This window comes from Andrographis paniculata, unplaced genomic scaffold, assembly GCF_009805555.1.
Source record: "Andrographis paniculata isolate CXL003 unplaced genomic scaffold, ASM980555v1 Contig75END, whole genome shotgun sequence".
NCBI lineage: Eukaryota > Viridiplantae > Streptophyta > Magnoliopsida > Lamiales > Acanthaceae > Andrographis > Andrographis paniculata.
The window spans coordinates 310,174-336,669 of record NW_026137612.1 but is presented as its reverse complement, the minus strand read 5'-3'; the positions used below and the strand labels follow the sequence as shown (position 1 = coordinate 336,669).

Below are 26,496 nucleotides of genomic sequence, written 5' to 3'. Positions count from 1 at the left end.
AGTCTATATACACTTAAATAATTTTGAAAAAATGGCATTGTTAGCTAAGTTTTCAAAAAAATTCGAGCTTTCAGGTAAGAGTGTCGTTCGGGCCATTTTAGGAATCCCATAGACATAGAAAAGATCGATAAAAAACAGGGTGAGGGAGCTTCGATTAAATCTGATTTGCGATCGCATAACAGCAGTGTTCAAATGATCGAATCTCTCAAAAACATGTTAGATATTAAAAAGAAGCCTAGTTGTTATATTCGGAGCATTGTGTGTCGAACAAAGCCTCAAGAACACAAACCAAGACCAGATTCATATCAAAATTTTGAATCTTCCGAGTTGAAATAAACACAAACTATATAAAGGATAAATACTCAGCACCATGAGTTTAAATTCACAAAAACACGAGGATGAGGATGGATCTCTTTACCAACTAATCTCATACTACACCTTGATTATCTATCAATGGCAGATAATTTATGCAGAAAACAAACTTACTACTCACCTGTAAATGTCGGTATAGCTGACAGTATCTGAGAGGTTATCGGAATTCCCAGCGGCTTGAAGATCCATCCAGGCATCCACATCCACCAAGAATTTCTGGCCCAATTTTCTTTCTTCTGGCTTCACCCCATGGTACCCATGAAACATCATCCCCTTAAAACAAGCTTGTCTCCCTTCATAATTTCTGTACGAATTCGATACATCAGCTAAAACAGAAAACCAAATGCAAAACATTGATATGCACATTCAATTATTATATCGAATCACTCATTGAAAATAATAAAACAGCTAGGCTTAGGTGTTCATTCAGGTAAAGATTTTATTCAGAACTTTTGAAGAACACAAAAAGATATACTGGATTTCTTGTCTTGATTGAGAAGGCAGTGGCGTTCACAAATAAAAATTGATAGTAAAAACTATGAATTCTCTTGCAATTCATATACGAACACAAAGCCAAATCAGATTTATGTATTGAAGGAAGACAAATTTTGAAGCTCTACGATTTGGAAGCCTTAAATTTAGGAAAAAGAAATCCGCCATGCCATTCGTGGTCACCAGAATCTGCACGGGAAGAACAGAGGGATTGAATTCACAATGACCTAATCGATAAGGACGATTTCGCAGGATTTAGCAAATACCTCGAATGGAGGTTTCTCTAGTCGCGAATTACTCCTTTAACCGCTTACTGTAAAAAGCAGTACAGTTCGCCGACTCGACCACCACAGTTCTCCCACCGGAGAACCAAAAACCTGAACAGAAAAACACGTAATCAACAGGATAATCCACATGATAGCTATTTTGTGTATGAATCGGTGTAATTCGGGAGGTTATTGAGCGAGTGTACACCGCAGAAACGGCAAAACGTCCTATATTAGATTGGAATAACAAAACCAAAAACATGTCCAAATTGTTGTAAAATGCTTGAAAATTTCTCAAACTCGCTGCTTCTTTTAGCCATAGCCATAAAAGAAGCTAGGAAGTGAGCGAACTAACCATTTCCACACAGATCTGCGATGCAGACAGACAGGGGAGTGAAGGTGACGAACGACTGGAGACTTGGGTTGGATTTTCGTTTAAGATTGTTGGGCTTTAGATGGGCTAACCCATATAATTTATGTTTTTACTTTTTTTTTTATTACTATTATTTTTTTACATTAGTATTTTATAATTTAAATTAAATTAAATTAATTATTTTAATTTTACGTGCAAAAATCTTTTCTTCCGGGAAGGAGATAGTATATGTTCTAATCACATTTTATTTCATTTTGAAAGAACCATTTGTAATCTCGTAATACAATTCTAATAAAAATATTGCTGCATAAAAAAAAAATAATAATAATAATAATAGCTTTGTCTGTATAAGAGTTTTGAAAGTTTAGATAATTTTACTAATAAGTAAAAAATAGAATTTTGATGAGATCTAAAATAAATACTATGATATGATATTTTACATAGAAAACCTGTTTTTAATTTAATATTTTAATTAAAATAAAACAATTTAATAAACATATTATTGAATAGTATAAAACATGTGTAGAAAACCAATCTGGTATAATATAAATCAGATTTACTCTTGTCCATCAATTGGAATCTTTGTACATTGACCAATCCAATCTCCACTGAACTACCCATGTCAAAAGCACAATGGCAGTAGAAGCTTACCATATTATTTATAGATTTTCCTCACTTTAACTTCATCATCAGCAGCAGAATAAAATTGTAAAAATAAATAAATTAGTGGAGAGAAAAATAATTAGTAAGACAACTAAAGTCAAATCGCTATTCACCAAATAACATGACTGAAATCTAAGCATTACTTGTCCCGCAAGAAACAGTCTGGTAGCGTGGACTAAATATGACTTTGAAATCATGATTCAAACCTCGACCTTTTCGGATTTTGCATGTCACATAGTTTGCTAGGTTCAATTAGAATTTATTCAGAGCATGCTCGATTAAAAAGACGCATTCTCAATAATATAATGTGTTTTTGATTGAGAGGTTTAATATGATTTCTATATTGTTCATTAATTATTTTTTTTTAAAAAAATATCATATCAAACACTGTTTATAGTACAACAAAATGAGAATAAAAAAATAAAAAAAATTTTATTATTCTTATTTGTTTTAGTCAAAAATTGAAATTTGATAAATGAATCATTTTTCATTCAATATTTTTATTTTTTTCTAGTACACAGAAAAATAAAGAGAAATGAAAATTGAGGACTCATGTTTTATTTTTCTACTATTTAATTTTTATTAAATATATAATCCTGATTTCATAAAAACTAATTAAATACGACATTATTTTTTCGTGGATTCTCACTTTACTAAAATCCTATTTTAGTTAGTTTATTTTTTTCTCCTAACTTATTCATTCTCTATTTTTTTACTTGGAATACACCGCCCTTCTAAATCGATTCATCTAGCTCCTAATAATTTTTATATTTTACCAAATAGAATAAACAATTTTTATTCTCTACTAGATTTTTTTTCTTAATTCTATTGTATACTATCAGTAATTTCATTTTTAATATCAACCACACTTTTAGAGTGTGTTCATTTGGAAAAAGTTTGGGAAGAATTGATTTAGATGTGAGTTATATTTGAATTTTAAGATAAAATTTAGAAGTTGTCTTCCTTTGAATTAATACTTAGTAGCTTTTGTCTGAATTTTAAGAATTTTGATGTTTATTGATTCAATAAGTAATAAATCGTATTGATGTCAATATGTAATATAATAAATAATATTTTTTAAAAAACTTTAAATTAAAAGTTTATAAAATTAAAGGTATTATGAATTATATAGATTTATATATATATATAATTAAAATAAAAGTATATGAAGTGAAAGTGTTTTTCTTGGCATTGCTAAATAAGATGCCCTCAGAGCCGCCGCCTTGGCACTACAAAGTTTGAAGTTGGAGTGAAACTCTAGACTGTAAAAGTGCTTTCACCAAAATGCCCTTGATTTGCGGATTTATGGAGTATGAATTTGAATATAATAGTTCGAGATCAAATGTTTCTTAGAGATATCGAAATATATATTTTACATATTTCCAATGTCGTGTTGGAATTAAACTAAATTTTGCTAATAAATTTACAATAAGTGATGTATTTGGTCTTGTACTGTTAGTCAGGTATATTAGTACGTCAATAGTACTTAATATGTTATTTCGGGACCGAGTGCTTCTTCATTCTTTTTTTTTTTTCGATTTAAAAGTATTCTTAGTACCAAAAGTTCTAATAACCATTGAAATACTTACTGAATGTGTCCATTTGTAGACCAAGACAGAATTTTCTTTTGCCAAAATCCTTAATTTCAAATGCCCTATTCAATAGCTTATTGTAGCTTTTCAGGGTTCCAATTCAACTCATCAACACAAACAATTATGATCACAAATATTTTCTTATTTTTCTTTATCTATACATTGACAAATATAATTATTAGTACGGAGCGGATTAAATGCTGAAACAATAAATTCAACACTGATGAATTTGATAAGACCGTTAATTATTTAAATTATTTATTTAATTAAAATAATTAGATTTAAATTAAGGATATAGATTAATTTCAGGTTATGCTGAATATTTATTACATCAGCACTTGATCCAAAGGCTTATTAGTATATCTTTTTCTCATTAATGAGACCATTATACCTAATGCCGCCAGATTACTTAAGGTCATTGTTACGTATGAAATTTAGAATTAGGTTAAAAAGCCCAAGGTAAAAAGAAAATTGGGCCTAGCAATCTAGTTGATCGAACTGGCCGAGGGGCACCGTAGGAAACTCAGGCAAAATGGATATATTTCTAAGGAAATAGCGGGTCGGAAGGTCCGCATGTCGGAAGGTCCTCAGGTCGGGAGGTCTGCAGGTCGGAAAATTCTCAGGTCGGAAAGTCCTCAGGACGGAAAGTCTGCAGGTCGGACGGTCCTCAGGTCGGGAGATCCGCAGGTCGGAAGGTCCTCAGGTCGGAAAGTCCGTAGGACGGAAAGTCCTCAAGACGGAAAATCTGCAGGTCGGACGGTCCTCAGGTCGGGAGGTCCGCAGGTCGGATGGTCTCTAGGTTGGGAGGTCTGCGGCTGTACCAATAAGTCGGATGGTCTTTAAGTCGAGAGGTCTGTAGCTGGACCAATAAGTCGGATGGTCTCTAAGTCGGGAGGTATGCGGCTTGACCAAATGAGTCGGGTGGTCTTTAAGTCGGGAGGTCTGCGGCTGGACCAATAAGTCGGATGGTCTCTAAGTCGGGAGGTCTGCGGCTGGACCAAATGAGTTTGGTGGTCTACAAGTCGGGAAGTTTGCAGTCGGGCCAAAGAGGCGGAAAGTCTGCAGTCGGTTCAGGGAGTTAGACATTGTTGAGAGTAAGTGAGAATGATACTGTGGTCGGTTGAGAGCACGTGTCAGCAGGAGAAGGGTTAGCCATTGTAACCGTTCAGGCGACGGTTTCCAGTACTGTTTCTCAAGGGATATTTAAGGATTTGGATTTTTCTGGAGAAATTATCTTCAATCAACTTCAATAAAGCAAAGTCAGATTCGGGGATCACCACTTTAAATTTTCAGCATTTAATTTCCAGTTAATTATCTTATGTACCGTACAGTGTTTAGAGATTTCTAATCTCAAACGCTAATTAATCAAGTTTAAAGATATTTTCCATATCTTTGAATTTTACTTTTTTATTGTTGAAAAAATACATCAACAGTCATATAAAAACTTTTGTAATTTAATAAAAATAATATTGTATTATTTATCTTTGATTTATATGCAACAGACGTACTGAATTCTTCAAAAATTTATATATATATATAACTATCTAATGAGCCATATAAATAAGCAGTTACGATGTACATTAGACGTATATCCAATTTTTCATGAGCTGTCAAGCTATCAAGATATTCAAATGTTATTTTATTCATTACTGGAGAATAAATTTTATTAAATACAATTTAAAGTCTTTATAAAAATCTTAGGCCACGAGTTTTTTGCTTTATATTTTTGACATTCTCATTGTTCTCATTTTGCTTTATAAAAAATTTATGATCTATAAAATATTTAAATAAACATTCTAAATTTCATTTAATCATATCTATATTCATATTATTAAAATAAGAACAATGCTAGTTATATAAAAATAATAAAATAATATTATAATTTACTAAATTTTGCATTGCCTAAATAACTGTATCCGGAACAAATGACTCATATATTCTGAAACGGAAGTATTTTTTATTAGTATTTTATTATTAATGTTATATTGATAAATAATTATAAATTAAATATATATTTATTATTTAATATTAATTTAATATTATTTAACTATGTCAAAATTTATAAATATATTCTTTGGAAAATGAAAGATCGAGCAAAACACCTTCGAACACCAAGAAAGAGGCCAAATCCCAAAAATGTCGTTAGTTCACAATTATAACAACATATTGTCAACAAATTTAAACCTATTGTAATATTTTGGAACACTTTCATTTTAATCCATTTTCAAGGTTTCGAATATCGTTTTCACATGTTGTAGCTTGGACTCACAAACTTGAAAAGATCCTTCAAACTCATTCTCCACGATGTCACATGTTTCCTTAGCAATCTTGCAATTTGAAATCAACTTGGATTGATTTTTATCCACAATGTTGAAAAACGAGTAAATTGCTATCGAGTTTAGCAATTCCAACAATTTTTTCATTCAACATCCATTCCCTCTTTGTTTTCTTCACAAGAATGGGGACATCATCTTCTCTTTGAGTGGTCTTCATAGGATGAGTGTAATACCCCCGAAGTTAGGTCGGTGCTAGGCCAACTCATGTAGATGAGCCGGTATCAGGTCATCCGAAATTGAATAGTAATTAAATTGATTGAATAGACTATCCATGTCAACAATGTGCACATTTTTTTTTGGAAGCCTTATTGAAAAAACTCTAGAGTTAAGCGTGTTTACTATAGTAATTTGAGGATGAGTGATCCCTCAGAAAGTCTCTCAGGGTACGCGTGAGTGAGGACATAAACACATTGAAATGACTCGTGTATAATCCCAACATACCCGGATTTGCGTGGCTTGCAAGCTGGAGTGTCACATTTGGTATCAAAGCCGACCTGCGATACCTCGTAGTCGTTGACAGAACTCTTGACAGACCTAACAGTTGATGATCATTGGGGTGCAATAGGGACGTTGCATTCTTAAGTGAGGGGGGATATTACCCTCAGAGTTAAGCCGGTGCTAGGCCAACTCCCGTGGATGAGCCGGTGACAGACCATCCAAAATTGAATAGTAATTAAATTGATTAAATAGACTATTCATGTCAACAATGTGCACCTTCCTTTTCGGGAAGCCCTATGAGAAGTCTCTCAGAGTGCACGTGAGTAAGGACAGAAGCGCGCTTGAAAGACTTGTGTTGACATATGGGGCCAATCTATAATCCCGAAATGCCCGACTTTGCTTGGCTTCCGGATCAAGGTGTCACAATGAGACCAAGCAAACTCTATTGCATCAAACATCTTTACCTTGAGACATAAAAAATGCTTCCATTTTATTATTCCAACTTCGATAATTTGTTCCATTGAACAACTGAGTCTTGAGGTTGAACCACCTTCATTGTTCATTTTTGCAACTGTGAACAGATCTACTCAACGATTTAGAGAACACCGTTTTGATACCAAATGTTGGAAAATGATGAATCGAACAAAACACCTTTGAACACCAAGAAATGGGCCAACTCCCCGAAGCGTGGTTAGTTCACAGTTATAACTGCCAACGAATTTAAATGCAGAATGACATATGTAGAATGTCAATCAAATAATTACATGTTTCTTACTCAATTGTAGAATAATGAAAATATGGTCGATCCACAGAGACAACGATTGTCTTCTTTAGTTGATTATTTATTTAAAATAGGGGGAAGATTTTAATCAAAAATTAAAATAGCTATTCTAAGAAAATTCAACTAAACCAATTAAAGTCAATCAATTAAAGAAGAAAATAAAAATTAATTTAAGAAGTAGAACACTCTCGTTCAATGGTTGGATGAAATATTAGATAATGAATCTGATCATCGAATTAAATAATCTAATTAAACAATTGATAAATTAGTTATAGGTGTTTGATACGATCGAACACCCAATTTTTTCTAACTTTGTCGGTGGCAACGATACAACCAATTGACCATTCTCTAATTAAAAGAATTAAACTAAGTACGACCTTAGTAAAAATTCTTCAATTGAATTTAACTCAAGAAAAATCCAATTCAAATAATTAATCAATTACGAAATATTTCTTATTTGATCATACAATTCATAGGCTAAGCGCGTAAACCGAATTACTATTTTATCGAATGAATATACAATTACAGATACAGTTATTCAATTAGCACACAATCAATAGACAGACTTAAAATCTGGCCACAATAATATCGTATATAATAATTGTAAATACGGTACACATAAATCGCACAAATATCAATTAATTGAAATATTCGATTAAAATCAAAACTATCTCACAAATTCATAATCCACTAAGTCAATCCACCCTTAGACTAGAAAAAAAAAAATTAGCTACTAAACATAACTATAAATCGAGAACAATTGAATTCTACTTGAAATAAGATGAAAAAGAATTGCGCAGCCGTCTTGATCACGCGTGTTCTTGCTTTCTTGCCAAGATGAATTTTTTCTTTTTTAATTTTTTTCTCCTTCTTGATGATGAAAAACCGTGTGCAGTCCTTCTCAGCATAGGGTTTTAATATATATATATATATTTTTTCTTCTTCTTAACGTGAAATTTTAGTTTTATCCTTCAAAGCGAGAGTATGATTTTTTTGCAAATATCTTCAATTTTTTTTATTCCTAACACAAAATCAAATTCGTAAAAAATCAGTAAGAACTATGCAAAATTATAATTAATATGCGCAATTAACGTACAAAAAGTATGATGAGCAATAAGTTCATCACAAAACTTCAAAGCAATTAATTAGACAAGAGTTTGGTAACCCAGTTTAGTTATAAACCAACCTATATCTGAGGATTACAATCTAAGAGAAGTTCTACTAATCAGTATTGACTATAAAACATAAAATAACCACATTCCTACAACTCAACCTCATATCATGGCCTACATTGAAAAATACTTTTAAAGGTTCACATTGTCACAACTACTTAGTGAGAATTACCATATAGCAGAGTTGTTCAAAGTCTGGTCATTTCCACTTCTCGAATCTCCTGTAATTCTACTAAATAATATCTTATTTGTTTATCAAATTTATGTTATTATTTTTTTATTCATTAAATTTTTATATAATTCGTTTATAATAAAAAATTTAAGTTTTGTTCACTTTAAGATACTTATAAACATTACTGACAAAAATAAATATTATCTTTTATATTAGAGATAATTTAAAAATATATTTATCTAAAAATCACAAAGTGAATAATATTTTAATTTAACAAATAATAATTAATTTATTTTTTTTCTATTTATTACATCATTTTTTTATCAATCATTTTATCAAATTTTTAATAAAATTTTCACAATATTTAATTTTATTTTTACATTAAAATATTATTATTTATTAATTTTGATATCCAAATAAAAAGTTTAATTTTTAAAACGAGTGGAGCATTATATTACTATTTTAAGAATTTTCAATATGAAATTTATCTAAATAACTAAGTAGGTTGATTTGGTTTAATTTGTGTTTTAGTGTTTGATTGAGTTTGAGGTTTTAATTTTAACATTATGTGAATTACAAAAGAAGTGTAACTAATCTTCACGGACCGAAGAATATATTTTATTCATTTATAAAAAATAACAATTTAATACTATTTTTGTCCGACTCTAAGGGTCTCATTTACATTTTGCGTGTTGATATTTGAATATTAATTATTATATAAAAACATAGTACAAATCAAGAAAAGATGGAAAAAATATTTTTATTAGTGTCTTATAATATTATTATAACGATATTTTAATTTTAAGTACAATGACATAAAAAAATAAATGAGACCCTTAGAGTAGGACAAATGATAGTTAGAAATCGCATGTGTTTTATATTCATATCATATGCGATAATTGGGTGATTTTGATTGGATTCTACCTAATTTATATGCGAATTGTTTATTTGTTGTGTGCAGAGGGCAAATATTAAATTTGGCATAATTGGCAGAAAAAAGAAATAAAATTAATTAAATGCCCAAAAGCCCATCTACAAAATAATTAGGGCAAACATTAAATAAAAGGAGGGATCACACGTTTCAAAGGAGATGACGGCTAGGGCAGAAACGCACGGGAGCAGGAGACTGACAGATTCATAGATCGCGCAGGAGGAAATCGACAGAGAAGATTTCCCCCTCCCACTATGACTTCATCTTTCTCTTTTGTTCTTTGTTATTTAATTATGGAGTAGATACTTTTTTGGTTTGAGGGGTGATAATGTTTTGGTTCTTTTGTTTTGGAGATTGTTGATTTTCTCTATAAAAGTTCTTTTTGATTATCAATATTTGTCTAATTCTGATAATAGCGTTTATGATTGTTAGATTGATTGAATATTTTGGTACTGATATTTAAATTAGTCTGATAATCTAAAGTCAATTCAAGTAGGATATCTGTAATTGTATTCGCACTTGAATAGGTGACAACTGAGTTGAATAGTTCCTTCCCGGGGGTTAGACAATCAAATCTAATTGCTTCTCTTAGATAGTAATTGTTTTGAATTGGGTTTTTCTAGATTGGAATGCGGTTAGGCAATATTCTTATGGGCACACCTAGGTTTATTTGCTTAATTAGGGGTAGTTAACGGTCGTACCTTAATTACCTACACCGTAAGGAAAAATTGGTTGTCAGAGCTTGTTGATAACTATAACCAATTTATTGATACTTTAATAAGAATTAATTTAATTGAATTAATGATAGAACGCAAGTGCCATAACTGCATCATCCCTTGAGCCAGACATCCCTTGATAGTCAGTTCCCCTTTAATTTAATTGCTTTGTTATTTTATTTTAATTAGATAATAAAAGAAAAATCCCCCTTCTGCATTAGAACACGAAAGAGTGAATCACACAATCCCTGTGGAGACGATCCCTTCCCCTATATTACATTAAACTGTGATCACGGAGTAGGTGAAATATTTGATTGACCGCGCGACAGGTCAATTTTTGGCGCCGTTGCCGGGGATTGGCGCTTTGTTTTACTCTTTTGTATTATTTTAATTTATCCTCCTGTTTATGCCCCGTTCTTCTCGTACAGGTGAACTGATATTTAATCTTGAGATCGAGAAGGTTGAGCGAAAGCTACGAAAGGAAGCCAAGCAACGAAAAGCTGCTCAGGTTGTGAAGCTGGCAGAATCTTTAAACCACCTCAAAATCTCTAGCTCTAGCGACTCTGAAAGTGATCAAGAGACTGTCATGGCTGAGGATACCCGCACTTTAAGGGAGTTGGCTGCTCCCGACTTGGCGCAGCAGCCCTTATGCATTAACTTTCCAACTCTGAATAACACTATTGCTTTTGAACTGAAATCTGGATTAATTCATTTATTGCCTTCTTTTCATGGACTTGCAGGTGAAGAACCTCATAAACACTTGCAAGAGTTCGATGTGGTGTGCTCCAGCATGAAACCACCAGGTGTTACTGACGAACAGATCAAACTCAGAGCCTTCCCATTCTCACTCAAAGATGCTGCAAAGGATTGGCTCTACTATCTCCCACCTGGAAGCATCGACACGTGGAACGACATGAAGAATAAATTTTTGGAGAAGTATTTTCCAGCTTCCAGAGCTGCGATCCTGAGGAAGGAGATATGTGGTATCAAACAATAATCAGGTGAAACGCTCCATGAATATTGGGAGCGATTCAATAAGCTTATCATTAAATGTCCACAACATCAAATTCCCCCTCAATTATTGATTCAATACTTTTATGATGGTTTATCATTGATGGACAGGAACATTATCGATGCTGCAAGTGGTGGAGCTTTAGTGAATAAGACGCCGGCACAAGCTTGGGATCTTATTGCGAGGATGGCTGAAAATACGCAGCAATTTGGTTCAAGAGATGTTGGACAGATAAGCGGAAACAACAGTGACCATGCCATCCAATCGATGCAACAACAACTTTCTGAGTTGACGAGCTTCGTTCGCAAGATGGTCGTGGAAAAATCCAACCCGAGTGTCCAAGTCAAGGTGTGTGGAATATGCACGAGTGCAGGACACCCTACAGATGCTTGTCCGACCCTCCAAGAAGAATGTGCAGTGGATGTGAACACTGCAAACTACGGTATGAATAGACCTTCAGCGTACAATCCATACTCCAACACCTACAATCCAGGCTGGAGAGATCATCCGAACTTGTGTTATGGAAACGCACAGCAGGGTAATGCTCATCAACCATTTGGAGCTATGCAGCAGATGCAAAAACCTCGTTTTTATGAAAAACAGCCGCCTCAAGCACCCACAAGCAACTCCAGTCTATCTTTGGAAGACTTGGTGAAGTCTATGGCTACCAGTACCCTGCAATTCCAGCAAGAGATGAAGTCAACTGTCGACAAATTACAAGGTCAGATCAATCAAGTGTCAGAGGAGGTGAAACAACTACGTGAAAGAGGAAAGTGGCCTGCTCAGCCTGAGCCAAATCCAGCAAATGTCAGCGCCATCACTATCTGCAGTGATACGATGATTGAATGTTCCTCCCGGCCTAATCCAAAGAATACGAGTGCTATAACTCTTCGTAGCGGAAAGGAATTGGAAGGTCCACCTCATATCTCAAGGGAACAGAATGAGGATCAGATTGAGATGGAGATTGAAAAAGAAGCTGAACTTCACGAAAAGGTACTTCCTGACTTTGTTCCTCCTACTGAAACTAAATCAGCTCCTTTTCCTGACAGGTTGAAGAAACCACAAAAGGCAAACAAACGAAAAGAGATGATGGAAATATTCAAGAAGGTAGAACTTAATATCCCGCTCCTGGAGGCTATCAACCAAATCCCCAAGTACGCAAAGTTTTTGAAAGAACTGTGCACCAACAAAAGAAAATTGCGAGGGGACGAGCATATTATAGCGGGTGAGAACGTTTCTGCTGTTCTCAAAAGAAAGGTACCACCCAAAACAGGTGATCCAGGTATGTTTTCTATCCCTTGTAAGATTGGAAAAACTGAGATAACTATGGCTACGCTAGATCTAGGAGCTGCTATTAATGTCATGCCTCGATCAATATACGACTCTTTAAATCTAGGGCCTTTAAAAGAAACAGGAATTATTATTCAACTTGCTGATCGAACCCATGCTTATCCCGATGGTATGATAGAAGATGTATTAGTTCAAGTTAATGAATTGATTTTTCCTGTTGATTTTTATATTCTGGATATGCATGATGTGCACTGCTCTAATCCACTGCCTCTTTTGTTAGGAAAACCTTTTATGTGCACTGCAGGAACAAATATAGATGTTAAAAAGGGCACACTCAGCTTGGAGTTTGATGGAGAAGAATTTCATTTCAATATTTTTAATCCCATCAAATGTCCTGTTGAATCTGAATCGTTATATGCAATTAATGTTATTAATTCTGTGGTGCAGGAAACTTGTGAAGTTGGTAATGAGAATAAACGAAGAACTGTGTTGACAAAACAGTTAGAGAAAAAACCAACTTGAGAGAGTAAGAAAAGAAAAAAGATTGTCGAAAAGTGGAGATGGATTCCCAAGGAATCACCATTGCTGGCAGCAAAAAAATGTCATAAGGAGAATCAAAATTCTAAGCCGAAGAAAAAGTGTGTGGCCAATAGACATCGCTTCAAATTATACCATGAGGGACCCTCACTTGATCCTATAAAGTTGGCACCCGTTGCCAATTTCGATGTTCAGAATTGATGCGAGGCGAAGTCTAGCTCAAAGACAATAAAGAAAAGCGCTTTTTGGGAGACAACCCAAAATCATTTAATTGCTTTCTTTAATTTTATTTATTTTTATTATTTAATTGTTAATAACACTTTTGATAGTTTTGTTTGGTTTAGTCGCCGCCTCCAACCTCCGGCGCCGTCGACTTCTTCCTTCCCTGCTCAGTCATCACCGATCACCACATCCGCTCCTCTAAATGGCTTGCGTTGGTTAGTTGTTTTCACAGGACTCAGGAGAACTTCAAGCCTCCCTAAAAATCACGATCAAATGAAAAAGTGTTAACAAAGCTCCCAACTACTACACCCCCTATGGACTCTAGGGAAGTTCCTCTCTTATTTTATTGCTTTCTTTACATTGAGGACAATGCATACTTTAGGTGTGTGGAGAGTTATGCAAATTTTTGGGCAAAATTTTCAATTTTTTTCCTACTTTTTATACCTGATTTGCTGTCCTTTCGCGTGTTTTTGAGATTTGTCTGAAGTGAGTCAAAGGTGGTTTGTGTGATAGGTTAGTTTGGCATGACTAATGAGATTTGATTGGTGATATGTTGAGTCAAGTCGACGTTTGAACCCTGTGAGAATTTGAGCCTATGTTCCAAAGTTACAATAGAAAATAAATTACATATATTCAGGCTTTTGGAAAAAAAATTTTCATGTGTGTTTTGTAGTGCTCAATTAGATGACCTAGAACTTGAGTGATTATACATGTTGAACTTGCAACTATCGGGTCTTGCGTTTTGAAAATGATAAGGGCATTAGGTAACCCATTAAGCCTTTCTTTATTACACAGCACAATATATTCCCCTAGTTAGCCCATTTAAGCCTTCTTAGCCTATTTTTTCTTTTATAATAAACTGTTTTTTTAGCCTCATACCCTTTTTTCGATTGAGCCTTCTCCGATTTGAACCCTATGTTAGAAAGAATTACTTTAAGTCCATGTTGTGATGCACTTTATTTCTTCGGCACTAGTTAGAAACGAACTTTGGGTACGAATAAGTCATAGTATGAAGGAATAACTGTGGGTAGTGTAGGTATATATATATAGGCAAAAGCCAAAAAAAAAACAAAATCAAAAAATCAAAAAAAAATAAAAAGAAATAAAAAAAATAAAAAAAAACGGAAAAAAAAAATAAAAAATAAAAATAAATAATTATCTTAATAAAGTATTTTTATTTATTTTCATTATTAAAGTTTGGGTGGTGAATAGAGTAAGGATTTGATTATTTATGCCGATTTGTTCTTCGTGTGCTAGCATCGTGTTCTTATTGTTTTTTTTTTTCTGACATATTTTAGCCCTTGTATATCCTTTTTCCTACCTTGACCATAAGCCCCGTTACAACCCTTATTGAAAGTCCCTTTGATTCTTTATGCTAGATTCGAATATTTTAAGCAAGGGAGATTTGATTTTTACTCAAGCCTATAGAATAATCTTTTGTTGCACTACCTGAGTGTTGATCCAATTATACACTTAATTCTTTCAGAGAGCATGTGAGAATACACTTTATCTTGTGAGGTTGACTTGGCTTGATGTATTAAAATTCGGATTGAATTGGTTGTGTTGGACCCTCTTGTCATACCGAGTTGCCTGCGATTTCTTTGGCTTATTTCGAATTTATGCTTGAGGGCAAGCATGATCTAGGTGTGGGGAGAATTGATAGTTAGAAATCGCATGTGTTTTATATTCATATCATATGCGATAATTGGGTGATTTTGATTGGATTCTACCTAATTTATATGCGAATTGTTTATTTGCTGTGTGCAGAGGGCAAATATTAAATTTGGCATAATTGGCAGAAAAAAGAAATAAAATTAATTAAAGGCCCAAAAGCCCATCTACAAAATAATTAGGGTAAACATTAAATAAAAGGAGGGATCACACGTTTCAAAGGAGATGACGGCTAGGGCAGAAACGCACAGGAGCAGGAGACTGACAGATTCATAGATCGCGCAGGAGCAAATCGACAGAGAAGATTTCCCCCTCCCACTATGACTTCATCTTTCTCTTTTGTTCTTTGTTATTTAATTATGGAGTAGATACTTTTTTGGTTTGAGGGGTGATAATGTTTTGGTTCTTTTGTTATGGAGATTGTTGATTTTCTTTATAAAAGTTCTTTTTGATTATCAATATTTGTCTAATTCTGATAATAGCGTTTATGATTGTTAGATTGATTGAATATTTTGGTACCGATATTTAAATTAGTCTGATAATCTAAAGTCAATTCAAGTAGGATATCTGTAATTGTATTCGCACTTGAATAGGTGACAACTGAGTTGAATAGTTCCTTCCCGGGGGTTAGACAATCAAATCTAATTGCTTCTCTTAGATACTAATTGTTTTGAATTGGGTTTTTCTAGATTGGAATGCGGTTAGGCAATATTCTTATGGGCACACCTAGGTTTATTTGCTTAATTAGGGGTAGTTAACGGTCGTACCTTAATTACCTACACCGTAAGGAAAAATTGGTTGTCAGAGCTTGTTGATAACTATAACCAATTTATTGATACTTTAATAAGAATTAATTTAATTGAATTAATGATAGAACGCAAGTGCCATAACTGCATCATCCCTTGAGCCAGACATCCCTTGATAGTCAGTTCCCCTTTAATTTAATTGCTTTGTTATTTTATTTTAATTAGATAATAAAAGAAAAATCCCCTTCTGCATTAGAACACGAAAGAGTGAATCACACAATCCCTGTGGAGACGATCCCTTCCCCTATATTACATTAAACTGTGATCACGGAGTAGGTGAAATATTTGATTGACCGCGCGACAGCTCAACAAATGAAATATAATTTTTTTTTATATGATACCTATCATAAAAATACATCTATTAAAAAGAAAAAAGTGAACAATACTTTTAGTTTAACAAATACTCCGTCCTTCCTACATTATATCACATTTTACATTTTAACCATATTTTAAATTTTATAAATTTTTTTAAAATGTTATTAAACTAATTAGTTATCTTAATTTATAATTATATATATTATATTATATTTTTTTTCCCATATGAATTTTCCTTAAACATAAAATATTAAATAAAAAATAGTGAGTTTTGTTCCCCCAATATTTTCTTAATAGCACGATTTTTCTATAAATATTATATAAAAAAATACAATATATATAATTGGTCTGTTCTTTTATGAAATTTCTTTGGATTTCTATTGTTGACCAAAATATTTTCTTCAAATATATTAAATCAAATATTTATTTTTTATTTTTTATATTATAGTAAAAATTAATTTTACTTTTATATCACACAATGCTAATAAGATTATTTTAGTTTTTTTTATTTTATTCATACTACACCTTAATATAATAGTAATATTTTTAAAATTCAGTGCAAAATGCAAACGGATACATAGATAAGAGACGATGAAGTATTTCATTTCATTTGAAATTTGTTTATATAGTTGGTAAAATTACTTATTCAAAATATAATTAACTTCATAACATATAAAATTATACGTATGTATGTATTTAACAAATACTCTCCCGTCCCGCTTTAATGTATATATTTTTTATTTTTGTTTATCCCATGTTAACATATATATTTTCCTTTTTAGTAATTATTACCCCACTGTCTTACATAAATATTCTTATTTTACCATCATATCATTATCATTTTACCAAAAAGTAAAAACAAAATTATTTTTATATTATTTTAACTATTATTATGCTTCAAAAAAATAAATGTATATCTTATGGCGAGACAAATGTATTATAAATCACGAACATAATTAATTTTATACTAATATATAATTCATCTAAAAACGTATGTAACTATTATATATAATTTATCTACAAAATATTAAATAAATAAAAATATATTATTTTATTACCATATCAAATAAAATAAAAATGTGTCTTGCATCCAAAAAAAATATAAAAGAATAAACAAATCAAAAAGAGAAGCGGTGGGCCTCACAGTACAAATATTTATAAAACTAGTTAGGAAGAGAAGTTCACAGTAAAAATATTTATAAAACTAGTTAGGAAGAGAAGTGTTCAAAAGTTAAAAAAAATAATAAAATAAAAGAAATTAAGTGGGAAGACGTGGCCGAAAAGAATCGAACGTAATTATATATACGTATAGTAGATATATTTACACAAATGTTATAAGAGGCACAATACGAAATAAGTGGCATCAAAAGCCGGGCCAAGGTCTCCCAGTCAAACAATATTTTATTATTTATATTAAATTATTATATATTTATTCTGTCATTTAAATTTATATTTTTTTAAATTGTTATTAAAAAATATTTTTGTTTTTTAAGAAAAAAATTTTTATATTTTTTTTACTATAAAAAAATAATTATTATTATTTATTTTTATTACAATTTGTGTCGGATAAATGAATATATATTTATCCGACGAATCAGCATGTTTTTTCTTTGTCGACCGACGAATCCGAAACTCTGCAGGTCAATGTTTTAGAAAGAACAAATATAAAAATTCAAGTGGAGCAGTGATACACACGCGCGCTCTCACACACATATATATGTGTGTATATATATATATCTGTATCTTTATATGCTCTCTCACACACGCCTTATTCTTCTTAGCTATCCTTCGCTTAATTAAACTAAATTAAATTTAATTGAAATTTGATCGGCGGCAATGGCAGCTGCAAAAGTATTCGCTTCTTCTACTGCATGCATACAGCCGCGCCGCTTTAACTCTCCTCCTCCTCCGACGAACTTCACCGTTCCCGTCCGAGGAAACGCCGTCAAGCGCCGGAGTTTCGCAGCGCTTTTCCGCATGCTGAAGGACGCCGCCGTTAGTATTGCCGTCCGTTACCTTGGCCGAGCCGGCGATTGACGGCGCTGCCGGCTCTGGAAATGTTTGTAATTTTGTCGCCGTGTGTTTGCTTACGATTTTAATTAATAATTACGTGTCATCGCAAATATATATAGCAACCATAAAATACAAAAATGTTACAATTATTTATTAAAAAACAACACGAGTTATTTATAATAATATATATTGTTTGTTTATAATTACACATGTGTATGTTATTTGTTGAAATAAAATGTCCGTATTATATTAATATAAATAATACTTTGTCACTAATATTACTTTGTACTATTTGCTAATTATTTATATGATGTTCAACACTGTAGCTGCCTCTGTATGTTTGATTAGGGTTTTCAATTTCTTACTATTTCAAATCAAAATCAATATTTATTTGTCACAATTTTTAATAAAAATATAATATTTTTTTAATAAAATATCACATCAATACAAATACTATTTAAATAAAAATTCAAATCAACATCACAGTTCAAATCTCAACCAAACAAGATTAATTTTTAAGGTTTGGGTTTAAATGGTAAAGGTTACAGTGTTGCTGATTAATCTAATCCTTTAGATTAATTTTAAATTTGTTATAAGAGTAAGAGTGAAATTATTATTTTATTTTCTTTTCCCATTTGTTATACACTGCGTTACGTCTCTTTCTTTCTTTTCTTTTTTCCTTTTTTTAAAATTTTTTTTATTCATTCTTCCTTTTTGCTCTAATGAAATTAACAGTTTTTTATTCAATTTTTATATTTATTTAATCAACTTTGTATTGCAATTTCTTCTATTTTATTTTTATACCTTTTCTAGAACAATTTTGTTTGAAACTAATAGAAAATAAATCAATTTAATCATATTCAACGTATCATAAGTAGACACATATTTTATATTTCATACACAGGGAGAAAATTATTAATATCATGTATGCATACAAATAGTACATCAAGATCCATTCGAGGAACATGGGAACTAGTCGAAGTAATGAATTGAGATAATGAAAAATCATTTCAGCTTTTCAGTTGTAACTTTAGATAATTCTCGAAAATAAAAATAGCAAAAAAATTATTCGTAGAGTCGAGACTAAAAGGAATATATAAATCAATTTAATATATATTTAGCAACATACATAAATACAAATATCACATAATTAGCATTCATTCAATCTTGTTTTCTAAAATAACTTAGATATTAAGACAATTTTATTTATATAGATAAAATTAATAGCACGTAGTTTATATTTAACATGACTTATAAATACAAACATCATATAATTAATGCTCATTTAGCACTATATAGTATAATAACTTAAAATATATTTAGACAATCTCATATTTATATACAAATAGTACATAATTTATATTCAATCAGCAAGACTTATAAATACAAATACTATATAATCAAGGCAAAATTATCCGTAACACACCTGTGATTTCAAAATTCAATGTTATATAGTGCGGAAATTAAATGGTCCCTTTTTTGAAATTGAACTTAATAGGATTAAATTTTTGAACACTATGATCATTATCATGGGCGGAAACCGTAGGCAATGGGGCTTAAGTACGATGAAATATAAGTTTTATAAAGAAAAATTCGCTAAGAAAAATTAGAGATCTCAATAATTATAAATTCAATGGGACAATCTACCAATAAACTTATGTAGTGACTACAAGCCTCGACCCATTCATATTAACAAACAGTAACAGAAGAAGAGGAATAGCAAATTATTGTTTTAATAATCGCTAAGTGAATGTTGTGTCACTCGGGAATTTAAAAAGTTCACATATGCGAAAAGAAACGGGCCGCTTTTCAAAGAAGAATTATTCAAGTTTAGTTCTTTAGAAAGTTTCGATGAATCAAGACGGATTTCATAACAAAAAAAGACCAAACAATGAGAAGCGAACTGAGAACATGAATTATGTGTCGGCATGTAGTTCATTAACTAGAAAATTAAACAATTCAAAAGCAACATTTATCTATATTTAAACATCAACTTCTTTTATAAAATAGTTTATGTTAATTATGAATAAATGAATAATTTTTTTACTTGTATTATATAAAATTTTATTCTCTACAAAATATGATATCCATATTTAATATACTTTTTATTAGGATATAAATATTGAGATATTTAAATACTTATTATAAATTTTTTTAATCATACATATTAACTTTAATTAAATAAATTATCAATATTATTAATCATATAAAAAATAATAAGTCAAATATTATTAATCATATTATTAACTAATTAAACATTGTTATATCAAATATTGTGTCACTAATTAAATAAGTCAATTATTTTGGGACGGTGTTTGTATTAAATTCAAATAAATAATTTAAACTACTAAACCAAACAAATTATTTTCGGGTTGGTTCGTTTGATATTTTAGTTTGAGGTGTTATATGTAAAATATGAAAATTGTGTCGATAATATAAAATAATATTACCTTCGTCCACCGTCAATCTATCTATTTACGTTTTGAATGTTAATATTTGAATATTAATTACTATATCAAAAAAAATACAAATCAAATAAAATGACAAAAATACTTTTATTATTGTCTTATAATACTAATGTAATGAATTTGTATAAAAAAATATTATACAAATATAAAAATATTTTTAATATTAAAAACAATGACACCAAGGGTGTGTTTGTTTGGGGGTTTGGATTTTGAGTTGGGATTTGAATAGTAAAATTTTTGAATTTGAATAGTGGTATGATGTGATATAAATAAGTGTTGATGTGATGTTTTGAAAGTAAAATTAATTTTTAGTATAATATAAAAAATGAAAAATAGGTGTTTGATTTGATGTTTTTGGGGGGAAAATTTTAGATGAATAGTAGGATTTTGGTAGAATCCTTCAAACGAACAAACCCCAAATGCAAATAGATAGTTTGGGGCACGATGAAAGTAGTATTTTATATTGAATTGTTGACTTTGTATGAAAGAATAAAATATATAGTATTATTTATATATCATAAATTTTAAGATATTTTAATAATATTTTTTATTTATTTACAAAAGATCTTGTAAAAAAAAATTGAATGAATAAATTTTTTATTTTTTTATAATTTTTTTCATAAAATATTTTAATGATTTTTAAAATTAACAATACAAATATTAAAAAATTATAAGTACTTTTTGAAAAAAATATAACCTATCTCTCTCCTCCAGGTAGGCGTCGAGGAGAGAAACATTTGGAATCGTTCCTAATCTAAAATTAAATAACATAATTCTTTTATCCACGTGGCATAGCCACATGAGATTTGGAGTATTCTAGCACGTGGAAGAACCCCCAATGCATGAGCGATGACGTCATTCGTATAAAGGGTATTGATGATGATATCATTATTGCTTTAGTTAAGAATTTAAGGGTACGGTTTGATTGAATACTTACATGATTGAAAACGCATTGGTTTGAATACTTCAACTGATTACATTCAATTTGGAAATCATATATATATAGAGTGGCGGCGGACCCATTAAAGTCGGGGGGTGGGGGGCCCACCCTTGTCCCCCTCACCTCAGCTCCACTTTTATTCTATCTTATTAAATCTTTTTATTTTTAAAAAAATAATATATATATATAATTTACAAAGAATTATTTAAAAAAAATAAAAATAATAATAAAAAAATACTAAAATGTTGACTTTTTTTTAATAAAAAAATACATTAGGTTTTTTTTATAAAAATATAATATATCAATATTTACTAATAAAAAATTTATTTCTTTTTATTTGGATTATATTTGATATAATAATTAATATTTAATATTAGTATGAAAAAATAAATATAAAATTATTAAGTGGATGATAGTAGTATTATTTTACAAATAAAAAACTTATTTTGTAAATTTAAAAATTTTGGCCCCCTGTTAATATTCTAGTTCCGCCACTATATCATATATATACATATAAAAGAGCTCAAAGGGTGAATCCCACATTTTGTAAATTTTTGCAATCCTGCAATCTCAGAATTTTGAGATTTTTTTATTTTTTTTTACAGTTTTACAGAATTACACATAATTACAATTTTTATTATTTAATATAAGTGATAGATGGGTGACAGTGGTGGTGGGAAGATACAGTTAGTTTTCCATGATTAGAATAAAAATAGTATAAAGAAAAAGATGCGATATGCAGAAGATGACAATTGTAGAAATAAGAATATTATGTGTACGTAATTTTTTTTTTTTAGTTTTAAATGTGTGTTATTTTTTTAATAGTTTAACAATACTGATACTTTTCTATTTTATTTTTCTTTACAGATAAATTTTTTTTTACGCATAGAATAACAATATGAAAATGCAGAAGATGATATCATATGACAGTGGAAGAAAAAAAATATCAAATGCAGAAGTTTGTATTATTGAAATAAGTTTTTTAGTAAATTTAAGTTTTTAATAAATTTTCATCGATGAATTATCCAATTTAGTAGAAAAAATTTATTTCATTCTTTTAATTTTTCTCTCATTTTTTTAAATTTTATTTTACCTTTTTTTTCACTTTTTATCAATAAAATTACTATTTTTATTATACAGAATATTTTTATAGTTTTTGTTACTAAAATTTTACTTATTTATTTATGAATTACTTTAATATATTTTTATTATATTTATGTTTTTTATTTAGATTTTTTTTTTACAATTTTTCACTTTATATTTTTGTTATATTTATTTTTTTGAATTTAATTTTTCTTTTTTTTTTTACAATTTTTTACTTTATATTTTTATTTTATTTAAATTTTGGATTTAGATTTTTTTTATTATTCACTTTATATTTTTGTTATATTTGTTTTTTTGGATTTAGATTTTTTTTTTTACTATTTTTTACTTTATATTTTTATTATATTTAACTTTTTTTATTTAGATTTTTTTTTACAATTTTTTACTTTATATTTTTGTTATATTTATTTTTTTAGGATTTAGATTTTCTTTTTCTTTTTAAGTAACTTATTATTATTTTCACAAATTAGTTTTATAATTAACTATTTTTATGATATATAATTAATTTTTTTAATTTAAATTTTGTTACTAAAATTTTATTTATTTATTTATGAATTGCTTTAGTAAATATGAAATTAAAATTAAATATATTTATTTATGTATTATTAAATATATAAATTTGATATATCACATATATATATTCAAATTGATGTATTAATTTGTATATATATATTTTAGTGGTATATTTAATTTTTATAAATGAGGTGATTTGACGGGTTTCTTAAAATATGGTTTTAAATGGGTTTTTAATTGAGTGTTAGTGGGAAAAATTAATTTTTAAATGTGTTTTTAAATGTGCTGAGTAATCACAATTTTATTTTTTTTTTGTAAATTTTCTTTTTATTTTTCAAATAATTTTTCTTTTTTTCATATTTTTTCTCAATTTTTTAGGATTATTCTGATACTTTTTTTTATTATTATCGATTATAGTTTCTTTTATATATATATAGTATATAATTTTTAGATTTTTCTTTATTTATTTTGGTGTGTTTTTCAATTTTTTGTATTTAATTTGTTTTCATAGTAATTTGCTTTGACAACTGCTTATAGCATGCAGGGTAAAAATGAAGAAACGAGAAGAAGAAAAATAAATAAATAAATATTGGTGGTTACTATAAGGTTTGATGATTTTTTTTTGTTTGTAATATATAAAAACTATTTTATTATGCATAGAAATATTTAAATTTAATTCAAATTTTTATTCGCAATTGATTGTAATTTATATTAAGTTATATATTATTTTTATTATATTTTTTCATTGGAGAATTACAATTTTGTTATCAAAGTATTGTAAATATTGTTGGAGAATTGATTTTATCATTAAGTTGTAAAAGCAAAAATTCTTATTATGTATATAAATAATAATTTTATTTTCATATTACATTTTATTATAGAAAAATTTGAGTTTTTTTTTTATGGATATTTAATTTATTGATATGTATTGTATTTTATTTTTATGTAAAACATATTAGTGTTTTTGTTCAAGCAAACATCAAACAAACTAATGTTACATAAACAATATTTTTGATTTAGAAATAAAAGTATAGCAACTTACTCTTTATTATAATCAATAAGTTCTAAACACATTCAAAATATATTTATAATTTTTATATATTTTTTAATTGACGTTGTTCATAATAAACTAAATTGTTATTTTAACATTATATCATCTTAGTTATATTATATATTTTATTCCAAATATTAAAGGTAAATCATAATTTTTAAATAATATTGTATTTTATTTTTTTGTAAAATTATTTTTTAATTTATTTTAAATGATAATGTTTTTTTTTAAAAAAAATATTTGTTATTTATTTAATTATTACTATTTGTTTAAAAATTTATTATTTTTAAACTTATTGAAAATAAATATAAAATTAATAAAAATTTCTATAATAATGTATTTTAAAATAATAACAAATTTTCGTTGTTCCGTGTTTAGCACGGGCCTTCCCGCTAGTTGTATTTAACATTAAAAGTATTTTTATATTTCTATAACTATTTTACAAATACCTTTCTATTCGTATTATAAAGAAAATATTTTTACAATTTTTTTAATTTATACTACGTTTTAATATAATAATTAATATTAAAAAATCAACTAAAAAAAATAAAAAATAAATAAGACATATAAAATCTGATAGAAGTAATAATTATTTTATTTTGAATATTACTTTTTTGTATGAAATAATAGAATCGTGTTGAAAAAGAAACAATTGGACAAACAAATTATATATATTTATTTCTGTTAATTATATTATCTGCTTATTTGATTATTAAATTAAACTAAACTAGACCAGACTAGACTAGCCTAGATTAGATTAGATTATTTGGTTTGGTTTGGTGGCACACCACGCGCACTGTACTGAATGACTACAAAGCAAGGTGACGTGAGATGAGGTGGGGTGCCCCGTGCTCAGGCAGACACCGCCGCCACCGCCGCCGCCACCACCACCGCAATAATAATAATAATAATAATAATAATAATAATAATAAATGCTAGTTAAATTAAATAATGAATGATTCTATACAGAGAGATTTGTTCATTACAATGTTATTTTCTTGACACAAGTATCAATATATATTTCATTATATCATTCAATCTAATATTCAATTATTTATACTTCATATTAAAAAAAAAAATCATATTAAAAAATTCAAATCAAAATACCATACAAACTAAATCATATACTCCCCACTTCCTAAAAAAGTGTCTTACTGGGTGTCGATACGAGAATTAAAAAATAATAATATTTAATTGAAAATAAGTATAAAATAAAATATAAAAGATTAAAATACTCTACTTTTTTAAAGATTTTAAAAAGTAAGTTAGAGTAACAGTTATAAGTAGTTTGAAAAAATATAAATAATTTTGTTATAAAGTGAAGACCACAGTTACTAAATAAGAAAATAAGTCAATTGTTTTTAGACAGACGAAAATAGAAAAACAAAACAATTGTTTTGGAACGAAAAGAGTATAATTTTAAAAGTTTCGATATAATTTTATTATGCTATTTTACTATTTTTTTAAATAAAATATCCTTAACTTTGTAACAAAAAAAAAATTAAATATAAAAATGTATATCCTTAAATATTATACTCCCTCCGTTCCATAACATAGTATCCATTTTTTCATTTTAGTTTTTCCCATAACAAAATATCCATTTTCTTTTTTATTAATTGTATTATTTACATAACATTACAAGTACCCTTACAATTTACAATATATTACACAAATGTCATTACCTTTATATCACACAATACTAATAATGTTATTTTAGTCTTTTTCTACTTTATTCATACTATATTCCAATATAATACTAATATTTCTAAATTTCGTTTTAAAAACAAATGAATATATAGTTATACAAACACCTATTTTTTATTTTTTATATTATACTATAAATCAATTTTACATTCAAAACATAGCATCAACACCTATTTATATCACATCATACAACTATTCAAATTCAAAATTTTTACTATTCAAATCCCAATTCAAAATCCAAACCCCCTGTCTGAATTAAGATAGGATTGAAAGTCCATCTCCACTCCACCGCACCATCACGCGGTTTGATTTAATAGATTATAGATATAGCCTAATGAATGAATTTTATTTATTTATTTATGATGTGAAAGCCAAGATATAGCCTAATTAATCAATTTTATTTATTTATGATGTGAAAGCCAACATTGAGGGCACCCCAGTCTTCCACGTCAGCTTGAAAAATATTTTAAATAATTCAAGTGGAGAGTACACAAAATGTATATATATATATATATACATACATATTCGCGTTATTCATCTCGCCAT

At 29.0% G+C, this 26,496-nt stretch overlaps 1 protein-coding gene, 1 long non-coding RNA gene and 1 other non-coding gene across 3 annotated transcripts; 1 reads left to right on the top strand and 2 right to left on the bottom strand.

Moving 5' to 3' along the window:
• Nucleotides 1-327: 327 nt before the first annotated feature.
• LOC127266321 (uncharacterized) lies at nucleotides 328-1,479 on the bottom strand. The gene is made up of 2 exons (XR_007842125.1): nucleotides 1,131-1,479; nucleotides 328-1,053 (listed from the first exon to the last, which is right to left on the bottom strand). It is a non-coding gene; the product is annotated as an uncharacterized LOC127266321 (long non-coding RNA).
• Nucleotides 1,480-11,265: 9,786 nt separating this feature from the next.
• Nucleotides 11,266-11,372, bottom strand: LOC127266411 (small nucleolar RNA R71). Its single transcript, XR_007842134.1, has one exon. It is a non-coding gene; the product is annotated as a small nucleolar RNA R71 (small nucleolar RNA).
• A 46-nt stretch (nucleotides 11,373-11,418) lies between these two features.
• LOC127266256 (uncharacterized) lies at nucleotides 11,419-13,128 on the top strand. The gene has a single exon (XM_051296443.1). The coding sequence runs from the start codon at nucleotides 11,419-11,421 to the stop codon at nucleotides 13,126-13,128; it is 1,710 nt and encodes a 569-aa protein (XP_051152400.1).
• The last annotated feature ends 13,368 nt before the right edge of the window (nucleotides 13,129-26,496 follow it).

Coding starts and splice junctions, on each gene's coding strand:
- LOC127266256 (XM_051296443.1), top strand. CDS start 11,419: ATGGACAGGAACATTATCGATGCTGCAAGTGGTGGAGCTTTAGTGAAT.